The 15,481-nt window shown below is 32.6% G+C and overlaps 3 protein-coding genes across 5 annotated transcripts in view; 2 read left to right on the top strand and 1 right to left on the bottom strand.

Annotated features, from left to right (window-relative positions):
- LOC134247344 (uncharacterized) overlaps positions 1-15,481 on the top strand; it is a 95,477-nt gene that overhangs the window by 78,867 nt on the left and 1,129 nt on the right. The gene's annotated exons all lie outside the window — the stretch shown is intronic.
- LOC134247321 (uncharacterized) lies at positions 5,437-11,057 on the top strand. Its single transcript, XM_062729689.1, has 7 exons — positions 5,437-5,448; positions 6,601-6,752; positions 7,863-7,998; positions 8,458-8,796; positions 9,935-10,077; positions 10,262-10,397; positions 10,621-11,057. The coding sequence occupies exons 1-7, from the start codon at positions 5,437-5,439 to the stop codon at positions 10,969-10,971; spliced, it is 1,269 nt and encodes a 422-aa protein (XP_062585673.1). The 3' UTR covers positions 10,972-11,057.
- Positions 11,256-15,285, bottom strand: LOC134247324 (heme-binding protein 2-like). Of its 3 annotated transcripts, none has more exons than XM_062729694.1 (4): positions 15,137-15,285; positions 14,414-14,566; positions 13,571-13,700; positions 11,256-12,242 (listed from the first exon to the last, which is right to left on the bottom strand). In XM_062729694.1, exons 2-4 carry the CDS (start codon positions 14,498-14,500, stop codon positions 11,887-11,889), a joined length of 573 nt encoding a protein of 190 aa, XP_062585678.1. In that variant the 5' UTR covers positions 14,501-14,566; positions 15,137-15,285; the 3' UTR covers positions 11,256-11,886. The 3 variants fall into 3 exon arrangements, with proteins under 3 accessions (XP_062585678.1, XP_062585677.1, XP_062585676.1); XM_062729693.1 differs by lacking the exon at positions 13,571-13,700 and adding an exon at positions 13,737-13,866 and having other exon boundaries at positions 14,414-14,563; positions 15,137-15,273; XM_062729692.1 differs by lacking the exon at positions 13,571-13,700 and adding an exon at positions 13,737-13,866 and having other exon boundaries at positions 15,137-15,272.

Here is a 15,481-nt window from a genome sequence, read left to right as displayed (position 1 = left end):
CATTATAAGTTGTGTTATTTAGTCATTATAAGTTGTGTTATATAGTCATTATAAGATGTGTTATTTAGTCATTATAAGATGTGTTATTTAGTCATTATAAGATGTGCTATTTAGTCATTATAAGTTGTGTTGTTTATTCATTATAAGTTGTGTTATTTAGTCATTATAAGATGTGTTATTTAGTCATTATAAGATGTGTTCTTTAGTCATTATAAGATGTGTTATTTAGTCATTATAAGATGTGTTATTTAGTCATTATAAGATGTGTTATTTAGTCATTATGAGTTGTGTTATTTAGTCATTATGAAATGTGTTATTTAGTCATTATGAGTTGTGTTATAAAGTCATTATAAGATGTATTATTTAGTCATTATAAGTTGTGTTATTTAGTCATTATAAGTTGTGTTATATAGTCATTATAAGATGTGTTATTTAGTCATTATAAGATGTGTTATTTAGTCATTATAAGATGTGCTATTTAGTCATTATAAGTTGTGTTATTTAGTCATTATAAGTTGTGTTATTTAGTCATTATAAGATGTGTTATTTAGTCATTATAAGATGTGTTATTTAGTCATTATAAGTTGTATTATTTAGTCATTATAAGTTGTGTTATTTTGTCATTATAAGATGTGTTATTTAGTCATTATAAGTTGTGTTATTTAGTCATTACATGTATAGGTTGTGTTGTTTACACGTAGTTATTATATTTAAATGCATATTTCATTAGATCGCGTGCCATTACGTTGTGTTTTTGTCAGGGCTAGCATTCCCCTTTTTGACTGTTTTTTCCCGCCTTTCTCTGAATATTGCACAAGAAACCCAACCCACCCCTAACACAGGTTTCATCTTTGAAGAAGTTTTCTTACAAGTTTTTCCCACTTAAACTTGTCCAAAAAGTTCCGTCCTACTCAAAAAAGAAATCTCGGAACTTTCTGAGTAGGACGGAACTCTGTAATTTAGTAATTTAGGCAGAAACTACGAATTGGGTCATATTCCACTCTACATGAGTGAAATTCAAGAAACATAAAAACAAAATATATGTAGAATGTATACAGAATTTATCTGAATGAAAATTAAGTATAAAATGACTATATTTCAAAAACTAAATCCATATCCGATTTATTTTTGAGTCATCTATTTTTGTATACTAGTATATGTAGAAAGGAAAAAAAAAATATCATCAACGTTATCAACAAGACAAAACTTGCACATCGCGAAAAAAATGTTTGCACCACATATACGAGGGTTGTCCCGTAAAATCGTGGACAAAGCGTTTTTCTCGAAAAGTAATGGGCGCACTAAGCTGAAAATTTCAGTAAATGTTTATTTATCATATTTAAGTGCATGATAATTTTTTTGATAAAATATAGGCAAAAATAAAGATTTTATTATGCTTGAATGTGCACGAAGTATTTCCCTACGGCGCACGGTCAAAAAACCAAGGTTTTATTAAAGAATACACAGGTCTGAATTCAAAATAAAAGTTTTAAATACATAAGATTTGGATTGAAATTATCCTAATTCAATTCCACAATCAATTTTGTAGTCTGTGTAAAAATTTTTAGGCATTTGCTTAATTTTTGGCAGTTTCTCGAGCATTCGAAATGGGAAAGTGGTAAACACAACACACGAAAAATGGCGACGTTTTATGACGTTACGGCGCACCGGAGAACAGTTCAGTTTTATTTCGATGTTGTAATGACACCTTTAGAGACTTGAAATTACCATAGAAGATAAAAGATTATTAAAATATCACCATATCTTAAGTATACAAATGAAATAGGAGTTTCCTTAGCGAATTTTTTTTTGATCGAGTCCCTAGGGAGTACAAAACATACGGACAAACTGCTAATGTAACAGCAAAAGACGCTGTCACAGTAGACCGCCGATATGATATTTTCTATTAGTTGAATGATGATTAGAAAATTGTCCGTAACTTACTAATAAATCTTCAGAAGATCGCATGGGTTCTTCGGCTATTTATGGAGACTAAAGAATGTGTATCAATGAAATTCCTAAATTTAAGTCGGACCCATCCAACTTCATTTTCAGCAAAGATAAAACGTGACGCTGTTTTAGACACTTTGACGTTAAAATCCATGCGCCGTAAGGTGATACAATACATGGCATAAAATCTTATAATTTGTTTATTTATGCATATATTTATCTGAAATTTGCTGTGTATATTACTAAAATATGTACTAAATAATAGTGAAATTTTCAGAACGCAGTGATGTTTATTTTTCACACTTTACAACTTGTCCACGATTTTACGGGACAACCCTCGTACATGTATAGACTTTAAATACGAGGTTATGACTATATTTAAAGTACATGATCTTATGAAAAATGCGTAACACATAATGACAAAACACTTCACATCATGACAAAAACTTCACATCATGACAAAACACTTCACATCAAGACAAAAACACTTCACATCATGACAAATGCACATATAATGACAAATGCACATTTAATGACAAAAGCACTTCTCACATCATGACAAAACACTTCTCACATCATGACAAATGCACATATAATGACAAAACACTACACATCATGACAAAAACACTTCTCACATCATGGAAAATGCACATATAATGACAAAAACACTTAACATCAGGACAAAATCTCTTCTCACATCATGGAAAACACTTCTCATATCATGACAAAAACACTTCACATCATAACAAAACACTTTTCACATCATGACAAAACACTTTAATGATAAAACACTTCACATCATGACAAAAACAGTTCACATCATGACACAACACTTCACATCATGACAAAAACACTTCACATCATGACAAAAACACTTCACATCATGACAAAACACTTCACATCATGGAAAATGCACATATAATGACAAAAACACTTCACATCATGACAAAACACTTCCCATCATGACAAAAACACTTCTCACATCATGGAAAATTCACACATCATGACAAAAACACTTCCCATCATGACATAAACACTCCACATCATGACAAAAACATTTCACATCAGTACAAAAATCTCTAAAATGAAGAAATATCTTCATATTATGAATAAATTTTGTTTTCCACAAAATAGCAAAACACTTCACATACTTTTTAAAAACATTTACATCATGGTCATGACTTTTCAATGAGAAGAGAGGTGTTTTTTATTAAACCTGTGTAATGTCATGACAAGAACTTTTAACATTATGATTTTTGATTTTTAATGACCTTGCAGTTGGACACATTTTTCAGAAATGTTAATTTTTCTTTAAAACTTTTCAGAAGAGAAAGGGACATAATTGACATTTGTAATACCTGGGATCAAGAGCATGCTATGATTTTGACAAAAACACTTACACATCACAACAAATTAATTTAAAAAATAATCAACTTCACATAACTTCTGAATGACATATAATAAGGTTTTCACTTTGATATTTGACAAATATGCTATAAAAATGACAAAACACTTCAAATGACACGGAAAACTTAGAGAGATAACAGTTCTTTGAATTTGCTATCTCTTCCTCCGACTTTACCAAAGCGAGGGGACATTTAGTTAAAAATATATCATTTGTTGTTAAGTCCGTCCGTCACAAAAATATATCCTTTCGAAAAAGATATCTTTTAAATATAATCTGTATTAACTGAGAGATATCTTTCTATAAGAGATATTTTAAGTTGTGATATTTCTCTGCGTGAAAGAGATATCTCTTTTAAAAAATAGAGAATCTTTTTGTTAGATATCTTTTTATATTGTAAATATCTTTAAGTTGAGAGACATCTTATTTTCCCCCCCCCCCCCCCCCCGGTAAGAGATACTTCTCTAAATATATAAGATATCTCAAAATTTTTGAATAAATTTTGTTTTCAAAATATATCAAAACGGCTATAGTTTTAACTACTTTTTAAAAATATTAACCTTGGTCATGACTTTTCAATGAGAAGAGAGGCTTTTATATTAAACCTGTGTAATGTCTATGACAAGATCTTTCTAAACTTTATGATTTTTGATTTTTTGACCTTGAAGTTTGACAATTTTTTCCATGAAATGTTAATTTTTCTAAATATAACATATAAAAAGAGAAAGGGATCCTATATTTGACATGTGTAATACCTTGAAAATATGACCCCTTAATTCACAATTGACCTAGTTCATCAACTTCTGAATAACTTCTAATGACATCATGGATAAGGTGTTCATTTTTTTGCTATAAAAATGCATCTCAACCTTTTGAATTAAAACGGGGGACCACAGTTCTTTGAATTTGCTTTTGTCCTCCGATTTTACGATGGCGAGGGGAAATTTAGGTCATGCCATCTGTCATTTGTTGTTGCCTCTAAAAAACTTCATATCTTTTGAATAAGAAGAGATAGTGCTCTCATATTACATAAATGTAATGCTAGTTCCAAGAATTTCTAAATATACTTATAAATGTAGTATTTACAAAATTTAAGGTGAATCCTTTCTAAAATTGCATTATTTGAAAATCCCCATACATATTTGAATTTCTAAGTTGGAGGTGATCAAATAATTTGAAAATTACTTCTTGCTTTTAAAACTTCATCGTATGGTTATAGCTGAAAGGACTTCTGACAATGTTCAATATAACAACTATATTTTATAACAACTATAATTTAGAAGATCGTGGTTTAAATTCTAAAAATCTAACTTTGGCGTTTTGCTTCTTTTCAAAGTGCGTTGCCACAAGGCACCCTTGTGCATACCTAACGAAATTTACTTTGATCTGTATATGTTGTCTTTCATCTTGTATTGGTTTTATCACAGCTCCTTGTGTAAATCGGTATAACAAACGTTGATAAGACGTACTGAAAGCTCATCTAAAAGAGGAATTCTCTTTCTTTCATAACCCCGTTTTATACTCAGTGTGCACTGAAACAGTTCCGCAAAAGTGTTTCGCAGTGTTTTGTCATTATATGTGCATTTTCCATGATGTAAAGAGTTTTTGTCATGATATGAAGAGTTTTTGTCATGATGTGACGTGTTTTTATCATGATGTGAGAACTGTTTTTGTCTTGATGTAGTGTTTTTGTCATTAAATGTGCATTTTCCTTGATGTGAAGTGTTTTGTCATGATGTGAAGTGTCTTAGACCATAACGTTACAGATCCAGTAATGCAAAAATGTACAATTTACGGCACAAGATTTTTTGCCCACTATTTGGGAAAATTTCTTCCCTTTCCAACTTTGGTAAATCATCTACCTTTCACCCCTTAATTTCATTCTTAAACCAATTTGTATATTTTATCTACCTCTATACCCTTTATAGTCGTCTCTACAGGCGATAAACTGGCTTGAGTTGAATAGTCTGAGGGATTGCAGAAAATTTTAATTCAAGCAAGTTTATCGCTTGTAGAGACAACTATAAAGGGTTGGGAAGTGGATAAAATATTCAGATGTATTCAAAAATGTTTCTAGAATTATGGAGGGAAAGGTAAATAATTTAACAATGTTGGGAAGAGGGGAAATTCTTCCAAACAGTGCGCAAAAAATCTTGCGCCGTAAATTGCACATTTTTTGCATTACGGGATCTGTAGCGTTATGGTCGAAGACTAATATATAAAACCATAACGCTACAGTTCTGCAGCTAATGTTTCATTTGGTCGCTGGTTTGTCACAAAAAATCATAACTTTTGAATGAGAAGAGATATGGCTTTCAAATTACTTATGTGTATTACCTGTGACCTTTCTAAAAGCACTAGGAATTTTGACTTGGAGTTAGTTCTAAAAACAACGTTACTTTAAATTGACCAAAACTTTTGAATTAGAAGAGATAGGCCTAGGGCTTAAGTATTTAACCTGTGTGTTACCTGTGACAAGCCCTTTTTAAATACACTTTGTTTTTTGACCCCGTGACTTTGAAGTTTGACCTGCTTTTTCAAAAACTTTGGTTAAACTTTTGGATGAAAAGATTTTTGAATTAGAAGAGATTGTGCTTTCAAATTTCACATGTATATTACCTGTGACAAGACCTTTCTTCATATACTATGCTTTTTGACCCCGTGACATTGACCATAACGTTTGACCTAGTAGACTTGACATGACTTCAAAAATGTTCCTTTAAAACTTTGGATAAAGAAATGATAGGGCTTTCATACTTGACATATGTATTACTAGTACCTTGGACAAGATATTTCCTAGCATGCTATGATTTCTGAACCCTTTGACCCTCATGTTTGACCTAGATTAAAAAAAAACATTGTTTATAACTTTTGATTGACATATAGGTCGTCAATATTTGACACAATATGGCGTACCTAATGACATCTCACACAGAGACCCTGAAAGCGGGGGGGGGGGGGGGGGGTTAATTCTTGTTTGTTTTTCATTTCAAGAGTCACGATGTACTATTATGTACAAAATCTTACAGCCAAATTTCCTTGTTATTCCTTTTAAATTTCCTTGTTTGCAAAATAAAAACAAAATGTACGAAAACATATCAAGAATGCGAAAATTTCATGTTGAAGTTCAATGAAACTTTTAACATAATGGGTGAACCTTGATTCCTGTCAAATGCTTTCAAAGCGCTGTCTTTGCTCTTTGAAATGTTATCATCCTTTGAATTAATTGTTGGTCTCTTTTGCAGATTTACGGCCTACGAGAAAAAAGAATGGAACGTTGCTCTTGGTTTACGAACAAACATCACAGCAAAGATACTGTCAACATACTTAACGCAGCATTCGATATTAGGGACTTTCCAGAGAAGGACTCTGTACCGGATTTTCTGAAACTCTGCATGTATGTCAATTCTCATCAAGGTCTTTCCACCCTTATGATTTAAAAAATGGTTCAAAGTACAAAATCTGCAGTTATTTTCATTTTCGATATAGTTTTAATTTGCCAATTATTGCAAAAAATGTAAATGTTGCCATATTACCAGGTATTTAATATGGGAGACATAAATAAACAGAAGTATATGACAACATAAAAAAATCATGATACATGTAATAATTATTGTACAATTTTTGTAAACAGTATTATAAATTATGTAAAAATTGTTTCAAATGCTCCGAAAAATTTGCTACTTATCAAATACTTTTGAATTGTGAATATCAGGGAAACTATTATATGTTAGAAGTTCAACAAAAAATATACCTGAATGAAGATAGCTGAGAGGGAGTTATTGCCATTGTTAACATACTTTAAAGAATAGGAATACCTGATCAAATAAAGAATATCTAAATTTTCAAAATTCTTTAATATCGTTAACAATATTTATCATTACACCCATTGAAAAACATTCTTTTGAAATATAATTATTGTTCTATTGGGTATGAATTTAGATCAATAACTTGCAGTCTTTGCAAAAAAACCTAGGACATCATAGGAGGATGTAAATACGTTAAGCCCTTCACAAAATATTAGTTATCCAGGTTCAGGCCGAAGGGTGTATGGAATAAAACCCGGGGTAAATCCCCGTACACCCTTGATTGAACCTGGATAACGAATTTATTTCTTTTGTACCAATAAAAATGCTTTGTAAACATCAGCGTGTGTCTCAATCTATCGATTAGATAACTACGTACTGAGAATGTATGCATTGTGACGTCACGTTTTATTTACACCCGGCTCAAGTCGGGTGCACGGATATTTACACCCGACTTTGTAACCAATCACAGCTCGTGTTACAAGCTAGATAGGAAATAATATACTTTATTCAAGTGATTCATGTACATGTATATAGATTTAAAGTTTACTAAATTAGTGAATTTGTATAAAGAAAAAAAATAATAAAAAAAAAAAAAAAAAAAAAAACATAAAAGTGGCATCCTTAAAAACAGAAAGTATACATAAATGTTTCCATTTTTACCTTAATTTACTTTTATTCTATATTGTCTATTTTAATAGGAGCGAAGAGAATGGGTCTACAGAGGACTGTCAACTATCTGCAGATTTGCCAGTGACCTTTAAAGTTCTGGAGAAGGGCAGCAAACGAGGAGGAAGATTGTTAGTATCCAGTGATGGCTACTCCTACACTGTCAAGGTATATTATAGTGACACACCAGATAAATAATCACCGACATACACTATCTTGCCGACTTGGGAAAAATTGTATTTGTTAAGATATTCCTATGATCGATTCGCATGTTAATTAAAATAAGTTAAGGTTATATGGAAGGGGAAACCACTTTTTAAGTCTTTCTTTAAGTTTTTGAAAAAGGGTGATAACTCTTAAACTATATTTTAATGGCATCGTAATTTCGCGTTTTAACACACAAAAAACAATGATGGTGTATTTATTGTTTAAATTTATAATCAATTTTAATTATTTATTTGAAAATAATTATTAATATAAAAATCTCTGTATCATGCGTAACTTCTTCACATTCACAAGATGCCTCTCAAAGCCCTCAAATAGCAATAATTCATCTGTGTTCGTAAATTTTATTGTTGAAAAATATTATCTGTTTGCACACAAGAATGACAGAATTTTTCTTTGTAGAGGGAGAACCAAAGATCTACTTTATGGAGATGTAGCAAGCGGTCAACCAATTTCACGTGCCACTCTTCTGTCACTCAGAGAGGGGGTCATTTTAAGCAAGGAGTTCGCCACCACATTCATATGCCCGACCCCCACCCCAACCTCAGGGAGATAACTGCTAGGGTGAAGGAGGCCATTAAGGACCGCACCACGGAGTCCGCCATGGTCATTGTGAAGGAGACTGTTGAAGCACACTGTGAGTCCGACCAGAGATTCCTTGCATCGGACCTGGAGAACGTGAGAAGAGCGGCCAATCGTTACAGAAGGAAAATCAAGATTGGAGAGAATCCAGCACTTCAGGTAAATTGATATAAAAGAGCAATCTTTCATAGATGTCTTTATAAAATTAATATCCTGCAATACATTTGAAATTTAAGGTATGTCACTCGTGAAATTGGTTAAATCAAGGATTTATTGAGAAGTATATTTTGGATAAGTGCTCATATAGAGTGACTCAAAATCGCAGAGAAAATAGGGGGTCAGTGTTCATCTTACTGATCTACGGTACAACGAAGTTGACCTTTTTGCACTTAAATTTTAACTCTTTGGTTAATTACTTAAACCTTTATTATAGTTTATCAGATGTAACCATGGCAAAAAATATCAACTTCCTTTACGTAAAATATTTTGAATAATATTTATAAATTGAAAAAATCTTACAAATTAATGCACGTAAATTATTGTGTGACCTTTTTGCACTAAAAAGTAACATATTTTGGGGTATTAAAAAACTAAATTGGCAATAAAACATTTTCTTAAATCAAGCTTTTTGCAACTTAAGTGCTGATCAGTCACAAGTATCGAGTACTTTATAATAATGAAAGAAAAAATTGGGGTCAGTGATGTTGATTTTGAAATATTGGTCAAAATAAGTGATTTTCCGGAAAAAATTGGTGTAAATTTTATATTGACTTATTTGACATATCTTCATTTTTTGCCAAAGTTATTTGAAGGAGGGTGTAAAACTTGTTCTAAAAATATAAATTAAGACTCATATTAAATATTCCTAGCAAATATCATAATGGAAAATATTCTCAAAGTAAAAGTATGTGAGGCTAAAGTTCCAAGATTCTAAATTTAATATATGTGCAGATTTACAGAATTATCTGCTAAATATCCTTCCACAACAAGAAATAGTCGCTCATAAATCTAGCTTCTTTGTATCTTTTTGAGCAGTTTTTTCGTTGAATGTTAAAACATTAACATTGTTGAAATTAAATATGTTAAAAAAATTAAATTTTGATAAATAGTTTTGAAGTAAGAGGTTTTGCGTGAACTTTTCCAAAAAGCTGACGAGTTTAGGTTTTGATACGTAGAATTTCAGTGCATTTATTCATCCATTTAATACACATGTATTAATTGTGCCACTTGACAATAAAGAGCAAAAAATCCTTAATTTCTTATTTTTATATTAACTATTCAATTTTATTTGCAACAGGCTGACAAGCTATCCAGGCCTCTCCCTGTGTTATCAGATCCCTCCCACAACAGAGAGGTTAACAGTGACCATGCCATGCTCGACGATTCCTTTGACGTCAGAGACGGCATCCAGAAGAGCGTTCCTGTATTCCATGATGAAAGGTACGTGCATTCATTTTACAGAAAAGGGAATAGGATGAAGATTGAATTTCCTAAACTGCCAAAGGTGAAATTAACCTAATAAATTTGAAATTATTAGAACACGACCGGGATACTCGCACTTGATTCTGGAAGTGGGGGAGAGGGGGTTCCAATACCATTATCATTATTTAATGTCTTCTTTTAGGTGTGAGGAAGACGACATCCCTCCACTGGGTGCTGTTTTGGAGGATTCCCCAGTGACCTTCAGAGTCCTCGAGAAGGGCAGTAAGAGAGGTGGGCGTCTTCTGGTGTCCTCGGATGGCTACGCCTACACAGTCAAGGTACACATTATACATGTAAAAACCGAAAGTTTATCGCTGATTACAAATAGGCCTATAAAAGATGTTTTTTTAAAACAGATGTGATAATGATAAAAACATTTTCTGGGAAAAAAAGTTTTAAAAAACACCATAATAAAAGATTTCAGTTTCTCTCTCTATGGATCTTCAATCTATGCCCCAGTGAATTAATGACAATATTAAAAACAATAAACCTTAATTACAGAGAGACAACCAGAGAAGTACTATATGGACTTGCAGTAAGAGGTCAGCTTCCTTGAACTGTCATGCCTCCATCATTCAGCGGGGGGATTCGTTTAAACCAGGCAGAAACCACCACCTTCACCTGCCCGACCCCCACCTGCCCCACCTCAGGGACATAACTGCCAGGGTGAAAGAGGCCATTAAGGACCGCACCACAGAGTCCGCCATGACGATTGTGAAAGAGACTGTTCTAGCACACTGTGAGTCCGACCAGAGATTCCTTGCATCGGAACTTCAGAATGTGAAAAGAGCGGCCAATCGTTACAGAAGACAGTTCACCCTGGGTCAGAGTGCTCCTGCGGATGCTGCATAAATAAAACACCATGGGATGTGTAATTCAGGAGGGAAACCCTCATACCTTCACAAACATTTCATCTTGGACTTGAATATAAATTGTGAATGATTGTCTGCATCATGTGTTTCCATATGTTTCAAATGAACTTTCCTAAAATCCAGTTAAAAGTAATATATGTATTGTTTATAGAAGCATGTTCCTGTATTTGACTATGTATATGATAGCAAGATAATTGTAATGCTTGTTTTACGAATTCTTTAATATTATAATATTTTACAAAAATAAATTATGAATCATGGCACTTGTTTTTTCCTTAAATTATATTTAATGCTGGGTTGATCAATGCATTACATATAAATGTACAGAAATTATAGAATTCAACAGCTGTATCTAATGAATACTGTAGATATTTAATGAAGTGACATTTTTGCTGATAATTTTTGGATCTTCATACACAAGATGAATAAGAATCATGGCTATAATTGCTGTAAATACAATGCATAAAGACTTTGTGTATAATGAAATTTTCGCAAGCAGACATTCTTGCAAATTTTGCAAAATAAAAAACAATATTTTTAAAAATTTTTTTACAGAATGGACATAAGATTTATCACAGATAACAACCTTCCACAGAATATAAGTACTTATACATATCAAAAAGATGAATTCTTCTAAAAAGAAAACTTTAAAAGTTGCATGAAATACAGAGATTTCAATCAAAAGCACTGTTAATAGGAAAACAAACATGTGCTTAGCACTGCTACATTGTATATGGAATGCTACTCCAATGCACATTTCAAATCTAATCATGAAACTGGATGCTACCTAATTTCATTAAATTCCTCGTTGTTCTCATTCTTCGGTAATTATTAAACCCTGATACACTTGTGCTTCACAAGTCATTTATTCTAATTTTCACACTTTGTCACGAAATCACTTTTTAACAAACCAGATTTCATTGGTTCTACCAAACAGTTGAAATGGGCTATTATAACCAGCCGTGAACCAATAATCCTGACGAACCTCGTTCGTTTTCTCTTTCAAGTCTTCTGACAATTTCTGAGCTTCGTTTATCCATGAATCCTCCTTAGCAAATCCTCCAAACGTTTTTACGTAGGCTTCAAATTCAGGTCTCTCCTCAATGAATACATTTGGGTTTTTTGGCTGAGGGGGGTTTTCTTGGTGCTCGGGTGGGATGAAAAAAGACACAGTAAAAGTGCTCTCACAGTTGGGACCGGCGCCTGGTTCTACTTTGGTTGAAACTGGTGCTGTCATATCAATCTTCATTTCTGTTGAATACATTGTTCAATTGATTAGATAAATATAAGGTAAAAATTAAAACATTTAATGAAAACAAAAGAAAGCAGCTCTACATTTTATTTAAATCTACCTTACATCTTCACACTCAATTACTATGAAATCACTAATTTTCCTGGGGTTTAATTTTCTTTGTTTTTGAGGTTATTAAGAGATCCACAAATTGATGACCACCACGAAAATTCAAATGTAAAATTTCATATGCATTACTTACTAAACATTATCCAACCACGAAATCAAATCCCCACAAAACAATATTTTTCCTCAAGCCTCGAAATTTTGACCCCACGAAAATATATAATTTTACAGTATTTTTTTTTTTTATATATATATCTTAATACATTTGGAAATAGTAACTTTATTTCTTTTTTTCATTTTCTTTTATTGTCAACGTTTTAGGGATACATTGTCAATTTATTATTAAATTTTAACCCTCCTCCCAATAAGCAAAAATTTAGAATTGCAAAGTAGCATTGTTTTTGAAAAATTCAAAAGTATTTTTAATATACAGTATTATAATAAAGTCATGTTATAATCATACAATAAATGTTAGTTTCATGCATTCTGTTTTGATAAGCGTAAAAATGTCTAAAACTAATAACAATTCATGTTTTAAAAAGACCCATTTTCTTACTTTGTGCTCAGTTAATTATAACAACATGATTGTATATTATAAGATGTTAATTAATATGACATGTCAGTTTTATGAATAGATCTATTTATCAATTTTTTAGAACCTCCCACTACTGCAGGGACGTAGCAACCGGGGGGGCCTGCCCCCCCCCACCACTTTTTTGGCCAACATTACCTTTACTATAGGAAATGTCCTCTGAAAGGAAGGTTGGCCCCCCACTTTTTATCACAGTATAGTGTTATCAAGGAATTGTAAGAAAAAAATTGAAAGTGAAAGTAATTTGGCTTTGAAAAAGTTGGCCACTAACACCCCCCCCCCCCCCCCACACACACACACACACACACAAAATAGGATTTTCAACTTCGGGTGACAATAAACTGTTGCTTTTTTTTTTTTTTTTTTTTTTGCTTGTCAACTTTTTCAGGTAAGTAAAAAAAAATTTTCTCTGGTTGGCCCCCCACTTTCAAAAACGATGCTACGTGCCTGTACTGAGTCTTATACACCCATACACCTCACCAGGGTCTTATCAATTTTAAAAATATATTTGGAGAGGACAAAATGTTAGTAACATACAAGTTATAATCTGTGTGTTAAGCCTTAAAGAAAAAACATGCAGAGATATAACCCCATTTCCAGAAGCAATAAGACAACAGGTGTATATGTCACCTTTCTCGTTCTCTCCCTGAATGTAATTAAACAATTTCCAGAACCCCTCTGTTCTCGCTTTCTCCTGCTTCATATGTTTTGTTGTGTAACTGACCCACTTTGCCGGACTGTATCGCCTCAATTCATACCCCTAAAGTAACAATAACATACAATAAACGTCTGATACCTGATTTGTTGTTTCCTGTGATGTATTGGAACAACCTCTGGAAGCCGACACTTCTGGCTTCCTCATGATTCATACCCTGTACCGTGGTGCTGACCCACTTAGCTGCTCGATATTTACGCTTCTCAAGACACTAGAAATGACAGTACACATATAGTTTGTACCCTAAAACTTCAAAGGTTAAAAGTCCTGAAATTCTGAAACATGTAATGACTATCAAGCTTGTACTATATCATTTTCAGTACAATTAATGGTTATCATGATCACCATTTATGATTATCTATTCTTTTCAAGAACAGAACAGTTGCAGAACAGAACAGAACAGTTTCTTAATTCTCATAGCCTAGCTCCCACACCAAATCGTGAATCAAGTGAGATTAATAATTACAAAAAATACATATACCTTAAAATAACATTTTCGTTCAGTTTGAGGTCCTGTGAGTGAGCTCATTATATTATAATTAGCTCAAAAGTATATAACATATACAATTTTAGCTCACAAATATACAAATATGCTTTTAAATCCGAGATTCGTAAGACTCTTACCCCTACACAAGTTGGGGTTAGAGTCAGATGAATCTCGGATTAGTTGAGCTATTGTCCCTCTACACAAATGAAATCATAAAACCTTGACATGGTGAAGATATGAACTTGACATGGAATCTCAGCTTACACATTACCTTATCTGAGCTGAGGGTTTCATACACAGGTTTGTCCAGACCTTTAGACGTCACAACAGAGCCAATGGCTTTCAGAACGCTGGTCATCTTTATAGTGAGGGCAAGGTAGATAAATTAACAAGATCTTCAAATGGTCCACGATGTAATAACCTGCTGAATATAAATAGATACAGCTAGGTTTAATGCTACAAGTTACATGTAGGTAATTATAAGGTATTATGATGACATATGTTCCTCCGCGACAAACATGTCAAATGTGTGTTTTGTTTGTCATGCATACGGTTACACTTATATTGGTAATGGTATTATCAGCATGATCAGATAGAATTCTAAATTGTTTTCATTATCAATGTTTTAAAAAATAAATTTTAAACATGTCATGTGCACCAACTTGTGATAATGGCAACTCAAAAGATTAACCATAAGGATTATATAAGAAACACTCTGGTGTCTTGCCAAAATGCCAAATACAGTACTAGTAACAAAGGTGTACTTCATTTTTGGTTAGAAATCTTAATTAAAAGCTGTTTGTTGTTGAACAGTTCAACATGTAATTCAATGACAATTTTTTGAGAAAATTATATTTTTTCGATGAACGTGTAGTGAGAGTAAAGAAAGTTTGTTCAAATCAATTTGATATGCACACTGCATATATTAAACAGAATTATTTTAAGTCTCAATTTGTTAGATTATCTTAAAATATTGTAACGAAATCATACTTACGAACTTTTGAATGGTCTCTGACTCTCGGCTTTAACTTTCAGTATTTATACATATTGCCGTTACACAACAAAAAAAATTAAAGCAAATATAATGAAAGCAGATTGATGCATTCAAATATCTATGTCCCAAATTCGATCTTATGAAACGATTCTTCCGGTGACTTCAAACACGTGTTTTGCAGTGTGTGTAAATATTTACATCCGTCATCCTCGTGCGTAATCCTTGTAAATGGTACCAGGCTATCCTTGTAAACTACTAACCTTCGGAACTCCTCGTGATTGAAAATGGTGACAGAGGCGGATCTAGGAGTGTGAGCTCAGGGATTACAAAGGTTGCATAGACGCC

The sequence above is a fragment of the Saccostrea cucullata genome, unplaced genomic scaffold, assembly GCF_032062105.1.
Source record: "Saccostrea cucullata isolate Sc308-1 unplaced genomic scaffold, CSIRO_AGI_Scuc_v1 ctg39, whole genome shotgun sequence".
NCBI lineage: Eukaryota > Metazoa > Mollusca > Bivalvia > Ostreida > Ostreidae > Saccostrea > Saccostrea cuccullata.
This window is presented reverse-complemented; position numbering and strand designations above follow the sequence as displayed.